This window comes from Tyto alba, unplaced genomic scaffold (genome assembly GCF_018691265.1).
Source record: "Tyto alba isolate M040663 unplaced genomic scaffold, T.alba_DEE_v4.0 Super-Scaffold_41, whole genome shotgun sequence".
Taxonomy (NCBI): domain Eukaryota; kingdom Metazoa; phylum Chordata; class Aves; order Strigiformes; family Tytonidae; genus Tyto; species Tyto alba.
The window spans coordinates 8,610,280-8,625,722 of record NW_024881317.1 but is presented as its reverse complement, the minus strand read 5'-3'; the positions used below and the strand labels follow the sequence as shown (position 1 = coordinate 8,625,722).

General features: G+C 44.6%; 1 protein-coding gene across 4 annotated transcripts in view; it reads left to right on the top strand.

Moving 5' to 3' along the window:
* Positions 1 to 15,443, top strand: part of NTRK3 (neurotrophic receptor tyrosine kinase 3) — a 230,908-nt gene that overhangs the window by 145,724 nt on the left and 69,741 nt on the right. Inside the window, exon 13 of one of the 4 annotated variants that reach the window (XM_032994219.2) lies at positions 152 to 2,866. The exons of the other annotated variants lie outside the window; for them this stretch is intronic. Within the exon in view, the coding sequence (XP_032850110.1) occupies positions 152 to 270 (119 nt within the window). The 3' untranslated portion in view covers positions 271 to 2,866. Of the gene's footprint in view, positions 1 to 151; positions 2,867 to 15,443 lie in introns of those variants that run through there. 4 annotated transcript variants of the gene reach the window in all.

The window sequence follows — 15,443 nt, the reverse complement described above, 5'->3', positions numbered from 1 at the left end:
ATGGCAGCCGTTTGCTGGTTATTCATTTGGTTCTTTTTTAATAATTACATGTGTGTCGATATCTCTCTCTTTTTTTCTAGTTTTGCTCTTTTTTGTTTTTCGTTTACTTTATTTTGCTTTTTTCTTTTTTCTGTTTTTTTTTCCCCTTTAGGTTTCAGAGAAATTATGTTGAATCCAATAAGCCTCCCTGGACATTCCAAACCTCTTAACCAAGGCATTTATGTTGAGGATGTCAGTGTTTATTTCAGCAAAGGACGTCATGGCTTTTAAAAACTCCTTAAAAGTCCCTGTTCTGATGTCAAGTTTATAGGCTGTGCCCTCAAAATGGTGGGAAGCAGTAAGCGTGGTCTGTATGGATTGAGGTCTCCTCCTAATAGGACTCTACAGCCCTGCCTGTACACACGTTAAAGCCAACTGAAACTGTGGTTTTCTGTCACCAGATAACAGGGTTGTTCTTTTCCTTCAATGGTCGCTGTGTTCGTTAAATATACCTGCAAGGCACAACAGCAGCAATGAGAGCAAATAAAGAGAATTAAAACCCAGTTGAAAGGAGTCATCCTAATAACACAGTAAATAATTGTACTTTTGCTTTAAAATAAAACACAAAACAAAACCAACCAAGCCAACCAAACTGACATCTTTAGTCATGTCCTCCCTGCTTGGAGTTTTCCTTGTAAGCTTGTGTCTTCGCAACACCCAGTGAATGCTGCCATCACCTCTTATGTGGCACCGCCATGGGAGGTCTCCCAGAGCAAGCCAAGGCGGGGAGCCTGGAAGAAACTAAAGCAGAATGAAGACTTTTGGTAAGAACAAAGGCAGCCCCGCTCCCAGGTCTTGCACAGAAAATAATTTTGGAAGGAATAAGGATGGAAACTAAAAAAAAATCTTACTTCTCTGACAGGAAGAGAATGTGGTTATCTTTGAAGTGCACATATTCTAGGAGGCTTTTTTTGTTTGTCTGTCTGTCTGTCTGTGTTAGAGCGGCTCGTTGGATCTGACTATATTGTTGTCATACTCTGGTCTCTCCCTGCTGCTTGAATGATGAGCTTTATCTGAGGAGTTGCCTGGACTTCCTGCATGGATGGAGAATCCATAGCACAGGAGGGTGTATGTCCTTGTCAGGACTAGGGCAGTAAGCAAAGTGGAAAAGTATATCAGATGCACGCAGGTCTCAGTTGCTGAGTGTTTTCCAGCCCCCTTTAGCTCTCCCCTATATTCCCACCCAACTAGAGATTGATTGTAACCCAGTCATGCATCCAGAACCATCAGCTCAAGGCTGACTGAGTGAGGGAGAGGAAAAATAAATATTCTGTTGCTTCTTCTCTGGCATAAACAGGAATATCAATCCTGTTTTCTGGCCAATATTCATATTCTCTCTCCCTTTCCCATCCCACATTTGTCTTACTTCATCCAAAGCCTCTCAGATGGAAAAGTAAACCTATTGATCCTGTCCTCAAGAGAAGCCAGCTGCCCTCATGGCAACTTGCAGGGCTTTCCTTGGACTCTCTGGACATCACGTGTATGGGAAGTATAGATTTGCTTACACATATCAGTGTTAACCTATAAATGAGGCAGATTTTCTCTAGAGGAAAAAGAACCTTCCAAAAGCTTCAGGTGTGGCCAGATACTTTTCTGAGAGGAGTATTCAACCAGGAGCTTTCTCACCAGCCACTCAGCTTTGCTTGCCTTCTTGGTGGCCCAAAATGACCTTATCACATCAGGGACATCTCTAAATCACCAGCCCTGAAGGGTCACTGCCACTGGAGTGAGTCACGGTCCCCCTCCACCAGAACTGGGCAGAAACCTCAGAATGGGATGTTCTGCTTCATCCTGCCTTTACAGGTGACCTGCATAAACCACCTTAGAGATTGCCAGGGGGTTTTGTTATCAGCTTTCCATAGGGGTGTCCCTGGAATATTCCATTCTCTTGCTTCTTCTCCCAGTTCATTTGCATAAAAAGGTAAAGTGCAATAGAAGAGTACAGGAGAAATGGTAGCAGATTGCTTTAAGTTAATGGACATGCATAGGGGAGCATCTACATTAGGATGAGGAGGCCTGTCTCAGGTTGGATGGCTTCAGAAACCATGACCAAAACTCCCAACGATGTTTCCTGCCCGCATCGGAGCTGGAAATGCAAGAGGTGCACCGCCAGAGAGGACCTGCGGCCATGTGTTATTGACACCTCAATTCTACAGATTCACAGAGTGAGGAGGAGCTTCACCAAGCATGTGAATCACTGGGTGCTTGTCTGAACTGAATTTCCCCATCTCCTGGAAGTCACTCACCTGACCTGGGGATGTCTTGTCCGTCTGAACTGTCTCCTCTCCCTAGCACTGTTCAAGGGACTCTGCTCTCAACTGTGTGTATCTGTCGTAGAGATACATCTGTGGGCCTGGACCAGAAGCCTATACCCAAACACCCTAGCAGAGGAAGGATTGAATTTTGCAGCTCAGGTCCATCTCTGCTTAGAAGAAATCCTCTGGACCGTACATCATAATTTAAAGCAGTTCTCCCCACTGTGATCAATGTCTCAATTTGTTTAACAGCAATTAAAGTCTCTGGTTCCTCACTGCTTAAAACGAAAGCCAGTCATGGCCGTTTGCAATTGGTGGCTTTAAGTAGTAAGTCTAAGGATGTTTTTTTTTTTTTTTTCTTGTTTTTTTTTTTTTTTTAATTTTATTTTATTTTTAATTATTGTAAATCATTACCTCATTTTCTGTCAATGAGACTCCTCCATCTTTGAGCATTCTTATCTTGCCATAACTATCATCCTGTGCTAATGGGAAATGGGACGGTCCCTTTTCACAGAGACTATAGGGGTGTTCAATGTCTAGTTTCTTAATAAACACTTTATTTTCTAACGAAACAGCTGCATCAGGCCTCTTCTTTGAAGACAAAATAAATAAACATTCAGAATGACACGTCCTATAGTCTACTTCTTCATGAGATGATCCATGTGTGGGGAGTCTGGTTTGTTTGCTTCTTTGGGGGGTGCGGAGGGTGGGATTTACAGTTGTGATGGAACATTGCTGAGGTATAGCTCTTGCTTCTGTCACTCTCATAAGGCACAAAGATGTTTTCTTGCCTGAGAGCTTAACTGCTGATGATCTCAGTTGACAACCTGTTGTTTTTTTGTAGCTCAAAATGGTCATATTCTCAGGGACAAGGCAGTACTGCCAGGAGATGGTGTCAGGATTTACTAAGACAAGGTTCTATACTTAGTGGAAGGAGTTTTATTAGAAGCCTTACCTCTCAGTGAGCTTGACACTAAAAAGGTTGTTCTGACAGCAGTGCTTCTGTTTCAGGACATGGTGTTGCTGCAGGTCTTCCTGCTTGACTGTGCAAATTGCTCTCCTGTTCAGTGTTGGACTGTTGTCCCTTCACTGGGGACAATTAACCTTCTATTAAGCTAGCAAGGTTGTGTTTGATGTAGAGGCAGTGGGGTACAGGCTAGTGTTGCACTTGGATTCCTCATCAGGAGTTCATGTAAGGATGGTTGGTTGCTCCAGGAAGAGACAGGAACCACTGCAGCATGTGGAGCTTGGATGAGGATGTGTTTTAGTGGCTGTGACTTGGTATTGTTACTGGACGGTCTCATTTATGTGACTTAAAGCTACTGTGCCAGCCTTCAGGTGACTGTGGGCATGAGGCTGGGGGTGTGTTTGAGCTGATATTGGTGGATGGTGCTGGAACCCTCTTAGAAAACCTGGTGAGAGTTCTGATGAGCAAAATAGAAACATGTTTTCCAGCATCCTTCTGTTCCTATAACTTCCTGGCATGACTTTGAAGTAAATATCTCAAAATGATGATATGAGTGAATTTCTACATGCTATTCCCTTCTAGCAAGTATGCCTCTAGAAGTGATTGAGTGCTGTGGTTCACGGGTTTAGGTGATGGCTGAGATCTTTATCTTTCCAGGGGTGACTGAGATGCCTGAGACAAGTGGTTGTCATATAGCCTTACGTATGGGATGGGTAGCTGAGTTGCATGGGATTTTATCCCTATTTCCCTTTCCTTTCTGAGGTGTGGGAAACAAACTTGGGTGTTGGAAGCTCTGCCTTTTCCTCCCCGCTACTGTAGGGTCTGTTATCAGGTTTCAGAGCCCAGAAGCATCGCAAACAGAGGGCTGATCATCCAATTACTTAGGCTGCTGGTATGGTCAGCCTTAGTTCAATTTGTTTTCTATTTCAGTGCAACTGGTTCTTACATAGGAGTTCTCATAATGTTTTTGATGCTGCCAGTTCCCAATGACCTAGCTTAACTCTGCCTGCAGGCTCTGACATGCATTGTAAAGGGGTTGGGTACTTGTTTCTCCTTGTGTTTGCTTCTTGATCGCCTCTGTTGCCTGATATACCAATATGAAGGCTCTGTGTTCTTCAAGACCACTGGACCATGAGTTGATATTGCTGTCCTGCTCTCCCTCCCCACTCTGGCTTCAAATGACTCTTGAGCTGTTTACAGAGATTATTACTGAAGGAGCTTGGGGTACTGGTTTAGAAGAGTGCAAGCAGTGGTATCAGCTCCTCCTGAAAATCTGAACCCTGTCTTCTCAGTTCTTGTTGAGTATGGAGCTTGCATGTGAATAAGCAAAGAAACAAAGTTCTTCTCCTTGTGTTTTGACTCTAAAAAGATAGAGTCACATTTCTTTCAGTTCATACCTGGAGTGAGTGTGATGGGCACGGTATGATTCTGGCACAATACCTCTCTTCATGATGGAAGCAACACATGGCCCAGTGGGACCTTGGGCTTCAACTTGCTGCAGGCAAGTGTTTGATGTGTGTGATGCTGTAGGCCAAGATTGTGGTATATTGAATCTTTACAGCCGTGTATCCAAGTTGCACCAGCTGAGTCTTGATGTTCTTTGCTTCTCTTTTGTTTACTTAGAAATGTTTTTAAGGAGTCAGATCTTCTTTCCTAAGAGTCTGGAGTTTCTTTTGAAGGTGGTAGTTTTCTTTACCACCAGGTCTTTGGCCTTTTGAGCATGTGTCTCTGCCCTGCTGTCCAGGGAGGCAGGGGCAGAAGTTCCAGGAACTGTGAACAGTCAGAAGAAGGTGCTTTTGCTGTTTCAGCAAACTACAACAGTGTGTCACCACTCCATTCTGATTTGTACCCAGAACAAGCTGCAGATCCTTGGAGATTAGCAGAAGATAAAATCACAATAGTAAAGATAAAACCCGCAGGTTTGGAGGAGCAGCAGAAAGAGAACATACAAGAAATCAATGCTGGGTGACTTAATTTTTGCTTAACGTTTTGAAGTGTTTGTGGTGCAGTTCATGCAATGACTCAAAGAGTCCTTACTGACTGTGTATTTACCGGTGTCTGCAGACCCTGATCAGTTGGCAGAAAAGTTTAACAAGCTCCGGTAAAATGCATACAGCTGCTTTGAAGGGGAAAGAATATGACAGGAGACTGGTGCACACCCATGGCTGGAAAAGGTTCTTTACCCGGGGAAGTGATGATGTATCTTTCTCTGCTGTTGTGGTGCATTTTGCTTTGCCTGCACCTTTTGTGGTTTCTCAGATGTCCACCACCTCTAACTTTCCTCATGACAGGCAGGCTCCTTGGTGATACCAGCATGTGCTCTGATGCCACAGAGCACCAGCCACCAGCCCCACATCTCTGGTGGCCTGAGCTTGTGCCACAGGGGTGCACTGCAGGCTGTAGGACATCCTACCCTGCGTCCACACCATGAGGGGATTGCACAGATAGTGCCTTTCTTGATCCCTAAAAAACAACATAGGAATGATACAGATAAGTTAATTTGCCCATTGTGGCTTCATTTCTGTTTCTTGTAAACTGACGTGTGGAAGACACAGAGAGCTCAGGGGTGCAGACATGCCTTTCTGCTTCTGCTGGGAGCTTTGTTTGGTTGTGTCAGTTCCTGATGTTGTTCTTCAGTTCTGAATATCACCTCCTTGGATACAGCATTGAAGTTTTGGGGGTTGTTTGTCCGTCTTCCTTATTAGGATTTGATAATTGGTTTCCAGAGAAGTGGTAAGTGCCTGTTTTTACTGAAATCAGTACAGAAATTCAAGAGTGTTAACTGAGTTTTTGCCAGACAGCACTTTGAGGTGAAGTTCAGACTTTAAGCCTGTCAAGTTAAGAGCTAGAATAAATCTCAACCCACACTCCTAGCCCTGGTAAATAAATGAGGGATGATTCCCTTGCTAAGAGAAGATGATGGTCTCTCCAGCAGTAAAGCAGAGTGCATGTACAAGACAACTACATTTGAACTTTAATATTAATTTTGAACTTCTGAGTGTAACTGGTGACTAATCAGCAGGAATAAATTTGGGTTGTTCTCTACAAAGCAGAGAGATTAGTTCCAAGCGCTGGTTAAATGATTTGCTCTGCTATTAGTGAGTCATTTGTGACCTGTGCCAAATTCCTGCAGATGAGTTGGCTTTTTGTAAGGATTTGCCTGTGATTTCAGACTATTTGGCCCTTTTTCTCTGAGGGTTTGCTTCAGATATTCATGTTGTGTGACTGGATGACTGCTGCTGCTTTTGCTCTCAGGTTGGGTGAGTGAATGTTTCAGACAGGCAGCCAGAAATGTAATATGAAGAGATGCTCTTTGGTAATCTGGTATTTGGGGTTGTCCTTAACCCAAAGTTTCTATTTCATATCTTGCGACTGGTACCACCCCACCAGGTCTGCCTGCAGGCAAGAAAAACTTCTGTTCCCCAGGCCTTTGGAGTACTTAAGAGCTTGTTTTCAAATCAAGTAGCCTTCATGGCTCCAGTGTGAATTTTGGGAGCAGCCTGTGTCTTATCTTTATGTGGGTCTCCATCTGCTGATTGCAGTGCAGCCACTGCTGGAGGTCAGCCTCTTTCATGAGAAAGAGGCTCATTTCAGAAAGAGCCAGACTGGAGTCGCATTAGGCTCAGTAAACCGCCAGGACATCTGAATAAACTAATCATGGCCAGGTCATCATTATCTTAAGTGAGTCAGAGATGTGTCCAGGCTGTTTATTAAGGTAATTGGGAGAGGGAAAGAGGGATGTTTGCAGTCTTTAGACTACACTGGTGAAGCAGTGGAGTGTATTGCAACATCTGATACAACAGAGAAGGAGCTCGTGGTCTTGCAAGCAGATATTCTGTATGTGTCCAGGGCCTGGTCTTGCTGGGATTTGGTCCCTGGTGCCAATAACAGGGATGTAAGGTGGCATCATGATAATGTAGCATGCACACTTCAAACACCGCCAATGTGAGCTTGTCTTGCCAAGCTAAAGAGTTGTACCTCTGCCCAGATTTCCTCATGAGGCCTTGTTGCCTGGTAATTTTAGAGATATTCTGGATCAACAGAGCATCTTGTTTTTGCTGCATCAATGCCAGGCAATATTTGGGGATGATAGGAGCAGCTGTTCACGGTTACTTCTTCCTTGGTAGTGCCTGGTCCAGTCCCCTGTAGACTGCTGAAGGTGGCTGCAGGTTTGCTTTGTGTTTCCTGAGACACGTTTGTTCATCAAATGGTGCCAGAGGGGGCTGCAAGTTTAAGAGTGTTTAAGCTCCAGTCATGCGCTCAGTGCTGCTAGAACAACTCGAGGTACATGTCCCCCACAGCCATCACATCTCACAGTGCACAGATGTTGCAGGCAACTGAGAAGGGACTTGCTTAGAGACAGGTAAGTGTCATTTTTTTCCTTACAGGGAGCTATTATATGTAATATGCTGAATTCAGACCTCTAGCAGGAATTATTTTGATGGATCTGCTCTAAATGCATAAAGGATAACTGACTGCATTAGACAGTATCAGTGAGAAACTGACAGTCCCTTCTCAGGAACTAGCAGGGTCTTTTCTGACTGGAAATGCTGCAGATCTGGCACTCTGTGTGAGCAGAAAAACAGACGAGCCAAGCACTGTTGGAGACTGGGGTTAATGCCCACTGTTGCTCCTGTTTGTCTGCCCAGGTCAGGACTGGCAGCTGGAGAATGCAGCCAGGGTGCCAGCAGGTATGGCCAAGCTGCGGGAGGTGTTCAGCATGGCTGTTCACTCCTTAAGAAAGCTCAGGAGCACAGAACTGTAAGGGTGGCTACTTGATGATAGCGCCAGTCTCTCATTTTCATCGACAATAAGCAAAAAAGGCTCTGGTGTGCCTTAACCCTTCTGCCTGGTGCCAGCAGAGTGTGCATTACAGACGGATCGCCTCTTTTGCAACCGCATGAAATGCTTGCCATTCGATTCCAGCAGAAGAGTTGTATAGTCACAGCTTCTGAAGGCAGGAATGTCCCTGGCAGTGCATCCTGGATGAAAATACTGTCCTGTGACTAGACTGAAATTTCATTTTAATCCTCTTAACCTCAAAGGGGACTCCTGGGAGCTGGGTACTATTCTGTGTAGGTCCTTAAGCTCCTCTGCATGACTGTAATGTGTGAAGCATCTAATCTTGTGCCAAATTTCCTTCCCTGGATTCAGTGGTACTGGCCCAAGCCTCAAAGAAAATGGGCAGATTGATATCAATAGCAGTCTTACAAGGGAAGAAGAACATCTTCTGTCAAAAAACCAGTCACCCTTAGGAAATAAAGAAGACTCCTGACCATAAAAGATATCATCAGGTACACCAAAAGGGTCAGGTTCAACAATGTGCCTTCTAAAGAAGAAGATCTCTAAGACTTCAAAGAGCAAGGAAATGTGGTGATCACGAGCTGTAGGTACAGCATACACTGAAATCTAGCTCTCTGATCCTGAAATGACCACCAAAGACAAATGGGCTGCACAGGAATATATTTGGGTGATCCCTTGAAGGGATGGTTCATCCTTTTGGGGCATGTCTGTGCCATTAATTTATAGCATTCTGAAGCTCATCCTGGGCTGTTGGCCTGCCAGCACAGGGAGGGAAGCATCCCATACGTTGCTGGACATGAGCCATGGAGGACTTTCCTGCCAAGTCTGCCCTGTCTGAGACTTTTCCATCTCTTGCTTGTGCTTTTGCCTGTGCTCCCTTTTGAGTAAGGATGGATCCTCATGGAATTGGAACTTTCACAGGTTTTACCCAGGTCCATGCTTAGGTTCCCCAATAAGAAATCAGAGGATGGCCATCTCTTCGGTTGGAAAGGAGGTTACTTTGACATAACACCCTTGGAATTGCCTGAAGTGATGTTCTTGTCTGGAGAAGTAAGTAGATATTTGCTGATCATGGTGCAGGGGTACGTATAAATTTATGTTTGTATGCATAGTGGGAGTCAAATATTCATGGTGGAGACTGGTGTTGGATTTGAAAGGGAACAGACACAATCATTAAATGTGATCTACTGCCCGAGGCAGAGAACTGCAAGCCAGGATGGTGAAATGTTCAGTGGATGAGGCTGTGACACGAAGGTAAGTTTTTGCTTCAGCTTCCCCATCTGTAATCCTGCATAAATGATTTAAGTCCCCTATGGTGCACTGGTGGTATCTGTACACTATGGCTGCCAGGGATGGATGAGAAGAGCCTGACTCTGAGCTGGTCCTGGGCACGATACAGGAAAGCAGTTCTTTAGACCCTCAGCAGAAAGCACGTCCTTGTGTCATAGAGACTGAGCTGGGGTCTCCCACAGAACTCAGCTTCAAGCTCATAATGACTTCTGGGTTTGGAAAGAAGTGGGGAGCCACAAGGGTCCTTTCCCAAGGGACATCCCAGCCCAAGTGCAGGCATCGCACATGCTGCTCTATGGTCCCTCACAACCCCCTGAATAAATATTCTTTGTTCTAGGAGATATAGATTATATATATTTTAAGGCTCCATGAATCATTCATAGCCCAAAGATGAAACTGAGCATCAGAGCTAAGGAAAGGCTGAGGGTGTGAGGCGAGAAACTTCCCATTATTTATTGTACTAAATCTTGGCTTGGTAGCACCTTCTCCTTGCAATCTTGCCTTTTCTTTGTCAAGTCCTCTTTTCTCCTAAAAAATCTTAAGTACTCTCCCACTTTCAGTAGATAATTGTAGCAAGAACCTAATCAGCTGCTTCCCTTGTGCAGTTGGATGGCTGGCCTTTAAAAAGGAGTAATGTGTACGTCCTGGTGAAGATGTGTGAGCACAGCAGGGCTGCCAGGAAAAGCATGGACATGTTGGCTTGGATAGACAATGAAAGAGTCCTAGATATGCTCTGGGATCAAGCAGGGTTGAAGAGTTAACACTTGGTCTGGCAAACAAAGGCAGGGGAAAATGTAATTGAATGTTTTGGAAAGAGATGGGTGGCTGCTTTCTGACTGAACCAGGCACTTCCAGGCTCGGTGTGGCACAAGCCAGCTGTGAATAAGGGCTTCTGCTCATTAGTGGTCACTTGGTGGTCAGAAAGAAATTAATTTGTGGGTGTCAGCCTTGTCTCTGGCATCCAGATGTCCATAAGACAGAAAATGTCTATGGTTTCTGGGATGAAGGCTGATGTTGATGACTAAATCGAGAGTGTGGCTGCATGGCACTGGTTTGTGGTGTCCTGAACTCTTGACAAAAAGAAATATTCAACATAACCAGATAACACCAGAACTCATAGTCAAACAAGTGAAAACTTTTGTGTAAGAGAGTTGATTGGTTGGCTGTTTTTAATTTGTGTTTGATTCTGTAATCTAAGAGAAGGGCTGGAAGCTGAGCTTTTATTTTATAAAATCAGTTCATAATTTCAGTTTTATTGCAGTAAAAATTCAGGTCCTTCCTGTCCTGATTAAATAGCAAAATGTTGTACCACAACAGCAGGAAACTATCACATTGCTTTGTTACTGCCTTTTTAATTACTGTGACCAATTCATTGGCAAGGGTAATATTATTATTGCTAAGGGCTGGAGACAACTTCCCTTTCCATCGCTGTATGGCCTCAGGGCTCGTAAGAGGCAGCTTTGTCAGTAAGGTGAGATAAAGAGAACTTCATTTATTTGCTGCTCTTCATTTGTGCCAGCAGAAGAGCTTATGAGGCCACAGTGTAACCCAGGTGTCTAGTATGATCCAAGTTAAAAATAACCCCACTTCCACCCCTGCTCCCTCAAAAGTTATTTTTCACCCAGATTATTTCAGAGCACTGCTTTGCCAAACAGCAGCAACAGCATGAGGGAGGGGGAAGCCAGTGGTGGTGTGGGGATGGCAGGCATCCATGGGGATGGGAGGAAGCCAAACACCCAAGCAGGTTTCACCATCAGAGCTGGCAGCTGATAGTTTGCAGCAAGCAAGTGCCATGACAGTCAAAAAGACTGCTGCAAAAGCTGGGAGAGAAATGATTTGGAAACGTGTACTCCTTCTAAAGTTTTTATTTTTTAATAGAGTAACCTTTCAGGCCTCTTTTTTAATTCATAATAAAGAGCAGGTTGAAAAGAAAGAGAGGGCAAATGAAGACAGTGAGGCTTGCTAACTTCCTTTAAAGTTGGAAGGTCACCTTTAAAAATGGATGAGTGCAGCGTTTGGAGGAAGCTCCAAGGCAGCAGGCCTGGGGTTCAGCACTAGAATAGGAGGCAGAGCAAAGATGAAAAGCAGAGCTGCAAGTGCCCATGGTGGACTTGTGTGGAGGCGGTGTTTAAGGGAGCTTCTCTGCCCGCTCTCTGAAAGCTGCTGTTGTGCGTGGTGCTGTGCTGGGGGAGAGTTAAGTCAGGTGCTGGTTATTCAGCTGGACTGTGCAGGAGCGCGTGGTTTGGTGGTATCGTCGTGGGTGTAAGCTGGAACTTGGGATAAAATTAAGGCGCTGCCTGCCTGTTCTGCATTCAGGGATGTTGAGTAACCTTAGAGATGTCTTGCCTGCTCTGGTTGTGTTCGTGCTGAGTTGTCCCCTTTCCTGGGACCCTTCAGGGACTGGGAAAAGGGTTGATCACAGCATGAGTCCAGGTAGTGACTCACAGGACAGAAAGCTTTTGGGCTGTGTTTTGGATGGTTTCCTGGCTTTTGCTACTTCGGTCCACTTTGTGAAAGTCATGGTAGTGCCACTGTGTTGTACAGAGTTATGTGAATATAATCCCTTCTCCTTCCCCCATCCAAATCAGCATACTGGATGCTAAGATATAGCCATATGCTTCACACTCCTTAGTTATCTGGTTCAGAAACCAGGTATTTCCTCCAGAGAATGCCCAAAAGGTGAGATATCACAAGAAAAGAAGCCCAACATTTTAAAAGATAACACCCCTGCCTGTGACCAACACGATGCTTTCTCCCCCATTCTCGCAGTGCCAGCTCTTCCCACCTTTCCTTGGAAACCACCAGGCGCACCCTGGGAGCTGTCTGGTCATGGAGTGAGCACATGGCAGCTATTTCCTCTTCTCTAACCAGATCAGCCATATCCTCAGGGGGCTTCATACAGCTTCTAATCCAACAAGTTCCAGGTTTGGTCCCCAGATAAAGGGTCTAAGTAAGCGCTGGGAAATGCATTTCACACCAACCCCTTCCAGTCAAGGCTGAAGCATGAGATTGCTCCTGTGAAATTGTTGTGTAGTGAGCTGAAAGGACAGGATTACAAAGGAGAAAGGATTCCTATGAATCTACGGTTAGTTTGTAAAGCTTTGGGACCTACTGGGAAATGCTGTCCATGAGGTGTTTTTTCCTGTTGTGTTGCTTCCCTTTTTCTGTATCTGTCCTATTTGAAGGTTTTTAGAGCACTTTTGCAATCAATAGTTAGTAAGACTTGTTGAGGGTATAGTTTGGGGACCATTTTCAGGAAGAGAAACTGAGGCAAGTGTGTTGCCTTCCCCAGGCTATTGCAGTTCATACAGAAGCACATGGGTGTGCATGGCCAGACAGGGAACTGGACCCCAGGGGAAGAATTGGGACTGTGACCAGAGAAACCTGTGACCCTGGCGTTGGTCTCACTATGTCTGCCTTGGTCAGAAGTTCCCTATGTCAGGGAATGAAATGATATTTCTTAAGGGTTCACTTAAAAACTGAACTCACTTCATATTTAAGCACTTTCCTGTCTTTCCCACTGAGCCAAGGCGCAGGGGCATCAGACCTATGCTATTGCTTATTAAATGGTTTAACAAGCCCAGCTAATTGCAATGTACTCAAGGATTTTGTAGCTTATGAAAGCAGTCCCTGTTTGTTTGTGTCAGTGCTTTAATACATTAATACACCAATTAAACCTCAGGGTGTGTGTGTGCTCACACAGCTTAACATACAGGAAGGCATGCTGATGTCTTTCATATCAACCGGGGCTTGTTTGGCTGTTTCAGCTCCAGCTCTGAAGGGATACTCGTGGTTTTATGTCTAACCTTGTCACCAAAGGGACATGTAACCCCTACATAAAAACATGGTTCTACCCGTCCAGGAGTACGTTGTTTTACAAGACTCTGGCAGACATGGGCACTCTCTGTTGTTCAGGTTTCCTTTTCTCAGACAGACCTAGGAGAGTTTCTTGGTCTTTATTTCCATCTCAGTGCTGATGATACAGGCAATTTGTGCATGAAAGTGTTGTCTTCTCTCCCTCAGTTAGTCCCGAGGGGTCACAAGTGGGAGCGTGTTGTCTGCAACATTTGCACTTGTTTGTAAGGGCCCAGCACATTCGTTAAACCACACGGGTAATGAGCGATAATCAGTGCACAGGGCACCCAGCGTCAGTCGGTGTAGGGATGGGGTTGGAGTGGGCAGCAAGGGTCAGAGGTAAAAGCCTCCTTCAATGCACTTGTAGTTCAGTGAAAAGAAGGCAATCATGGGGGGAGGAGTAGGAGAAATGACAGATTAAAGGAAATTGAGAAGCTGTAATAAATACACTTGAAATTGAAGAGCATCTAGGATTCAGTGATTATATTCCCTGCAGAGCTGAAGTGCTGAGGAGGTTCTGCAGAAAGGGCAGCTGTACAAAACCACAGGCTTCGCGGCGAGTAGGCTTACAGGGAATGCAAAATGAGTTGAAGAAAGCTGGCTGGGCTTTACTGCAGGTCTTTGAGATACAGTTGGGAAGGCTGCCCTAAACATTCTGTCTAGTAAAAATAAAGATGGGATGAAAGGACTGATGTACACCAGGCTGTCTAAGCAAGAGATAGAGACCATGATGGGGCACTGCTGAAGTATCACAGTGAAAGGAGAGGGGAGAAAGAAGAAAACAGGAGAAAACAAAGGGACAGAAAGCAGCAGCCGTATGGGATGCTGAGGGTGTATTTCAGACTGTGAGGTTCTTTTGCACAGAAGTATCTCTGAGAGACATCGAAACTGGTGTCACAGCAGGGAGGGGCTTGGAGTTTTGAGAACAGTGAGCTGGTATGGGGGATGTGGAAGAGAAAGTGCTTATCTTGAGACTGTTATATAGAGAACTTAGACTGATGACAGAGAACAAAAGCCAGCTTAATTCAGTGATAAGAGGAGAGAAAGATTATTAAATATTTTTCATGTGCTAAAATTGCATCCAACTTTATAGAGGATGAAGAGAAAGATCTTCCCATATCAGTGACCAGCTGTTCAAGGACATGGGACAAAGTGAGCATCCTCTACAGACAGAAAGTACATCCCATAATGTACACATCTGTGGGCATGCATATGACTCGACAAGCTATTCACTGATATTTTAAACTGCCTGTCTAAAATGGGGCATATGGATGAGAGTTGGAAGGCAGTGGACATAACGGGGACAAAAGACAGACCAGTAAATTTAATGTTTGCTCGGGGAAATTCTTGGAAATCTTCTTAAACTTTAAGGGATGCTGTGGGAGAACACCTGGAAAAGCAACACTCTGTGAAGGCCAAACTTATGTGTCTTGAAGTAGTGGGAGGTCACACTCAACTAATCTGCTGGTGTTCCTTGAGGATCTAACTGCCACTATATATAAGTGAAATTCAGTGGATATAGTACACTGAGATTTTCAGCAAGTATTTGACAAGGACCAGCATCAGAGATTAATGACTGGGAGTAGAAACACTGGTGTAGGATTTAAAATAAGAGCCTGTGTGGAAATCTGCCCTAAAAGCATGAGACAGAAAGGAGCTATTGCTAAAAGTGTTTCCAAGTGGAAAGAGGTTGAAAGTGATGTGTCCTCAGTCAGTCTTAATCATCTGTGTTTTTCATAATGTCTGCTAATGATCTGCAAGGAAACACTGGGAGCAGGAGCCAGAGTTGTCCCTGCTGTAACACCACTGACGTGAGTGATTTTTCACCAGCGCTGACTATGGCCGAGGTCCCAAATGTGCCCAGTGTTTCTTCTGACTTGGGAGGTATTTGAGAGAGGAATCCCAAGTGGGAGAAGAGAACCAGAGAGAGAAAGAGGACCTCTTCAACCCTCCTGCATTACTGTGAGCAGCACTGGAATATACCCACACTGGAGGAGACATGAAGTGGGGAGACTGCAATTTATGCGATGGCAACACAATGCTATCTGTGAAGAAAGAATAAATGCAGCAAGCTGGACAGCATAAGAATATTTTCCTTCATTGAATTCCTTCCAGACATGAAGATGTGATTTTGAACAGCTTGGTAATTATTTTTTCCTTCATTATTTTTTTTTAATTTTGTCTGCTTTCTTGACAAGTCCTGTTTCTAGTCTGGAGACCTTGGATGACTTGAT